This window comes from Eimeria acervulina, genomic scaffold (assembly GCF_000499425.1).
Source record: "Eimeria acervulina Houghton genomic scaffold, Eah_scaff802, whole genome shotgun sequence".
Lineage (NCBI taxonomy): Eukaryota > Apicomplexa > Conoidasida > Eucoccidiorida > Eimeriidae > Eimeria > Eimeria acervulina.
The window spans coordinates 1,538-7,294 of record NW_013549591.1 but is presented as its reverse complement, the minus strand read 5'-3'; the positions used below and the strand labels follow the sequence as shown (position 1 = coordinate 7,294).

The window sequence follows — 5,757 nt, the reverse complement described above, 5'->3', positions numbered from 1 at the left end:
GCAGCAGCTGCTGCTGCAGCAGCTGCTGCTGCCTACTATCCGTCTAAGAAGCACTTCATAGAGCGGAGATCATGAGGCACCAGCAGCAGCGAAGAGCGAAAGAAGTCCAAACCTCCAGCGGGGACACGCAAGTGCAAGACAGGCTCTTCACCATCAACCTGCAGCAGCAGCAGCAGCAGCAGCAGCAGCAATAGCAGCAGCAGCAGTAATTCAGCTGCCCCTGCAGTGTACTGGGGTTTAGGGGTTTGGTGTATCTAGGGTTTGGATTAGAAAGAGGGACAGCTAGGGTTTAGGGTTTAGGGTTTAGGGTTTGATGGTGCATTAGAGTAATTATATTACCTCTACGCTACAAACATGAACGAGAAAACAAACGCTTGCTGTCGATACTGCTTTCGGGTTGTTGGTGTTGGGTACAGCCAAAACTGCGTTTAATAAACTGCTAGGGGGCCCCCTAAAGGGGCCCCACAGCAAACGAGAGCTCTCAGTAGCGTGGCTTCCTGAAGATACGCATGCACATATCCTAGAACTGCTGCTGTTGTTGTTGCTGCTGCTTCTCCTGCTGTTGTTGCTGCTGCTGATGCTCTTGTTAACGCTGTTGCTAACGCTGTTGATGCTACTGATGCTGCTGCTGGTCTTGGTGATGCTGCTGCTGCTGCTGCTGCTACTGCTGCTGCTGTGTTCGTTCCATGTTCACTTCATATCACTTCCCTAGCTAGCTAGCTAGCTAGCCGGGGGCTAGCTACGTCTACGGCTAGCTACAGCTAGCTACGTGGCTAGCTGGCTAGCTGTGTGGCTGGTGATGCGGGCCTGTACGAGTGGTTGTGTTGGTGACTGCGCGGTTATATTCTGGCTAGCTACCTGCTGCTGTATGGCTAGCTGGCTACTGCTGCTACATGGCTAGCTAGCTGCTGCCACACAGCTAGCTAGCTGTGTGTCTGCGTACCTGCGGGGCGGGCAGAGAGAGGCAGCGCTGCTTTTTGTTTGAGTTGAAGTAAAATGCAGTTCGAGAGCAGCAGCCTCACAGTTTGTGGTGCAGCAGAGAGCGAAGAAGAACCGAAGAAATATCGGCGCAGCCACAACCGACGCAGCGAACGCACCCGCGCAGCATCAGGCTGCAGCAGCAGCAGCAGCAGCAACAGCAGCAGCAGCAGCAGCAGCAGCAAAATGCAGGCAACAAGAAACGCATTAAGAGACACAGCCAGATGCAAACGCAGCTAATGCTGCAGAAGCAGGACAACAAGCAGCAGCAGCAGCAAAAATAGCAGCAGCAACAGAAGCAGCAGAAGTAACAGCCAGTGCAGCAACAGCAGCAGCAGCAGCAGCAGCAGTGCGAGCAGCAGAAGACAAATAAAAAATAAATAAAAGAGAGACAGCTAAACTCTCACTAAAAAAACAAAGAAGAGACGCTTACCGCAATCGTCCCTTCAAGCTTAGGCAGCGAAATAACCTCCACTCTGGGGGTTGGCGTTACTGCTGCTGCTGTTGCTGCTGCATTCAGAAAGTGACCCTGCTGCTGCTGCTGCTGCTGCTGCTGCTGTGCTGCTGCGTCTTCTGCAGTATCCGGCAGTACGTGCCTATACACCCCAGCGAGCTCGTGCGCAAGCGAGGGGTTGTCCAGCACTAAAACAACATCAAACCCAAATATTTCTATCAATTGCTGCAGCTGCTGCAGCGATACTTGCTGCGGGGCGTTCGCTATCATGCCTGCAGCACCACACACAGCAGCAGCAGCAGCAGCAGCAATAATAATAATAATAAAAGCAATCAAGAAATTAATTGACGCCCCCGCGAAGACGAAAGAAACAAGCTCCAGCTAGCCCCAACTGTCCTCTCTCAGCTAGCCAGCTAGCTAGCTGTAGCTAGCTATCCACCAATCTGTAGCTAGCTGCCCAGCTAGCTAACTGGCTGGCTACAGCTCCGTAGCTAGCTAGCTAGCCGTATGCTTATCTACAGCTAGCGACAGCTCACCAGAGGCCGCAAGAGAAGGGCTTTGGGCTTCATTAGAGGCGAAGCTGTCTTCTTTGTCTTCTGCAGCAGACTGGTGCAGCACTGAATATGCAAATGCTGCATGCAGCACTTTGCTGATGCAGCAGCAAACCCAAGGAAACAATTCAAGTGAGATTGCGTTAGAGCTAGTCGAGCTCTCCGCAGCAGCAAACTCTGCTGCTGCTGCTGCTGCTGCTGGTGCTGCTTCTGTTCCTGCTGCTGTTCCTGCTGCTGTTCCTGCTGCGGTTGTGTCGCCTTCAGGAAGCTCGATGTCTGGAGGCGCAGGTGCAGCACGAGCAGCAGCAGCACCAACCCCACCGCTGCTGCTGCTGCTGCTGCTGTCTCCTTCAGGGAAGCTGCTGCTGCTGCTGCCAACAAAATAGATTAACGGATCCTCGGGGGCCTCTGCCTCTAGTGAACGACAAACGCAGCTGCCTATACACCCGGGAGGCATCTGGAGGGGCCCCTTGTCGCAGCTGCCTCTGCACCACACGCAACCAAACCCTAAACCCTAAACCCTAAACCCTGCGAGAAATTGCTCTCTTAAACCGCCTGACTGTGCTGAGGCCCCTCCATCTCCACAAAACAAACAAACACCGAAAACAAACAAAAACAAACAAAAAAAAAGAAGCCCCTAAGGGCCCCACACAAACAATAACACAAAACCCAGGGGCCCCCAAGGGGTCCTAAGGGGCCCCCAAGGGGTCCTAAGGGGCCCCCAAGGGGTCCTAAGGGGCCCCCAAGGGGCCCTTTAGGGGACCTTTAGGGGCCCTTTAGGGGCCCCAACAAACCAAAGGAAACTCAGGGGCCCCCAAGGGCCCCAACAAACCCCAAGGGACCCCCAGGGGCCCCCACGAAGCCCCCAAGGGCCCCAAGGAATCCCAGGGGCCCCCAGGGGGCCCCAGGAGCCCCCAGGGGGCCCCAGGGGGCCCCAGGGGTTCCCAAAGACCCCGAGTGCCCCCCCTGGAGGTTTTGGGGGCCCCCCGAGAGGTCGGGGGCCCCCGGGGGCCCCCAGGGCCCCGTGGGTATTTGTATGTGGGGAGTGGTTGTGGGGTGTAGTTAGCTAGAAAACAAATACCTGGGGTCCAGCTCAAGGAAGAGAGGCGTCCAGCCACACCTCAGCGCGTAATTACATAAAATGTGACAGACGCTGCTCTTCCCGCTGCCGCTGCTGCCCGTCACCAACACCTGCAGCAGCAGCAGCAGCAGCAGCAGCAGCAGCAGCAGGGTGTATGCTTAGGGATATGGAGGATCTAGTGCGCACGTTGACGCATATCTGCAGCCATTTGATGGGTCGCTAGCTGTGTAACGAGTAATTAGCTAGCTAGCTAGCTATCTGACTAGCTAGCTAGCTAGCTTTGTAGAGGCCAGCGTACTCTGGGCCCGAGTGTCTGCGCTGCTGCTGCTGCCTGTCTCCTCGCATGCAGCACCGAGTTCAAATTCAAAAGGAAAGACATTGTGCGGTCTGCTGCCTCGTACTCCTGCAGCAAGCAGCAGCAGCAGCAGCAGCAGCAGCAGCAAGCAGCAGCAGCAAGAGGAGAAGCGAGAAAACAAATAAAATAAACAAAAGAAGACAAACAAACAACAAACTCCCAGATAGAGCTCCTCCACCCCACACGCAAACAGCAGCAGCAGCAGCCGCAGCAACAGCCGCAGCAGCAACAGCTGCAGCAGCAACAGCAGCAGGAACAGCAACCGCAGCAGCGACAGCAACAACAACACCCACAGCAATAGCAACAACACCAGCAGCAGCAGCACCAACAACAACAGCAACAACAGCAACACCAACAGCAACACCAACAGCAACACCAACAGCAACACCAACAGCAGCAGCAGCAGCAACACCAACAGCAGCAGCAGCAGCAGCAACACCAACAGCAGCAGCAGCAGCAAGAGTAGGTTTTACTTGGTGAACGGGCCCCCTGATCTGCAGCGTGCAGCCCCCCCAAGTAAAGATAGCCAGGCGAGAAGCAGGGGGTAAGCAGCATTCAACATCAGGCAGCAGTTCCATACCGAATATTTCTGCTGTTCCTGCTGCTGCTGCTGCTGCTGCTGCTCCTGCTGCTGACGCACCGCCTCCTCCTGCACCTTGTGCTGCTGCTCCTGCTGCTCCAGAAGAACCGCCTGCTGCTGCACTTCCTCCCACTGAAGAAGCCCCATTGCTTCCTGCTGCTGCTGCTGCTGCTGCTGCGCCGCCACCTACGCGGGGGCCCCGAGCCCCACCCCTATCTGAAGTGTTCGAACCCAGCAGCTGCAGCAGCAGCAGCAGCAGCAGCACAGCAGCAGCAGCAGTAGTAAGACGCATTATTACTATTATTATTAGCAGCAGCAGCAGCAGTAGGATAACCTGCAGCAGCAGTAGTAGCAGCAGCATCAGCATCAAGATCAGCAGCAAGCGCTTCTTTTGTTGTACCCTCTATGGGGGCCCTTGGGGGCCCCATTCAGAGGCCCTCTCACCTTAACAGCAACAACTTGCGTTTCTTCTGCTGCATCTCCTGCGTCTTCTTGTTCTTGGCGCTCGGGCAGCACAATCCTTAACTCTCTCATCGGCTTCAGATTTATTATTCTTACAGCTCGTCTGCTGCTTAGAGCTTCATTTAGTGGGGGGCCCCCCAAACTGCTTCCATGGGGGGCCCCCATGGGGGCCCCCACAGGGGCCCCTGTGGGGGCCCCCATGGGGCCCCCCACAGATGTACCCATGAGGGACCCCACAGATGTACCCATAGGGGCCCCCACTGAAGAACTCATAGGGGCCCCCATAGGGGCCCCCACTGATGACCCCATAGAGGCCCCCATAGGGGCCCCCATTGAAGACCCCATAGGGGCCCCCATAGAAGACCCCATTGGGGCCCCCATAGGGGCCCCCATGGGGGCCCCCATTAGGGCCCCTGATGCAGCTGCAGGGGCTGATGCAGATATAGGGGGTACCCATATATAAGGAGATTCGGCTGTGGAATTGTGAGAGGGTGCTGCTGCTGCTGCTGCTGCTGCTGCAGATTGTGCTCCCCCTGCTGCTGCTGCTGCTGCAGCTGGTGGTGCTACTGTTGTTTGCCACAGCTGCTGCTGCATGTTGGTGTATTTGAAGAGTATGAAATACTAAGAAGGATAGAGACGGAGTAATAGCTAATTGGGGCCCCTGCGAGCTGTACATACACCTCGTTAGAGGCCCCTAAAGGGGGCCCCAGAGGCCCCTGTGCTTTTCTTTAGCTTGAATGCGCTGTTGGGGTTGAAGCCCCTCCCCGCTACACGCTAAAGAAGAGAAAAAAAAGAATTAGGGTTTAGGGTTTAGGTTTTAGGGTTTAGGGTTTAGGGTTTAGGTCTAGGGGGCAACTATGCTGGCTGAGTTTAGCCGTATGAGGCCCCTCTTATTTTCTCTATCTATAATCAATTAAAGTAAACTTTGAATTTATTTTATTTAATTAAATAAAAATATAATCTTTGCTCTTGTTTAAAACAGAACAAACGCATGCAACTGCTTTGCTGCTGCTGGGGGCCCCCAGGGCTACCGCTGGGGGCCCCCAAGTGGGGCCCCCTCAGTCTTCTCTTCGCAGAATAATCAGAAAATAATTAAAATGAATTATAATATAAGTATGTGTATATATGCATGCATTGTGTGCACATATAATTATATATATATATATATTTGTTGGTGTATAGATAAATATAAATTGACTCAAAAGAATAAGTAAATATAAATATATAAATATAAATAAATAAATCTAAAATAAACAAATATATTAATATGCTTGTATATATATGCATATATATATA

The 5,757-nt window shown here is 53.6% G+C and overlaps 1 protein-coding gene across 1 annotated transcript; it reads right to left on the bottom strand.

Annotated features, from left to right (window-relative positions):
* Positions 1 to 35: 35 nt before the first annotated feature.
* On the bottom strand, positions 36 to 5,055 carry EAH_00049480 (hypothetical protein, conserved; the record flags this gene model as incomplete). The annotated part of the gene is made up of 7 exons (XM_013394358.1): positions 36 to 158; positions 1,412 to 1,704; positions 1,969 to 2,468; positions 3,065 to 3,174; positions 3,363 to 3,467; positions 4,000 to 4,185; positions 4,444 to 5,055. 7 exons carry the CDS (start codon positions 5,053 to 5,055, stop codon positions 36 to 38), a joined length of 1,929 nt encoding a protein of 642 aa, XP_013249812.1.
* Positions 5,056 to 5,757: the final 702 nt, after the last annotated feature.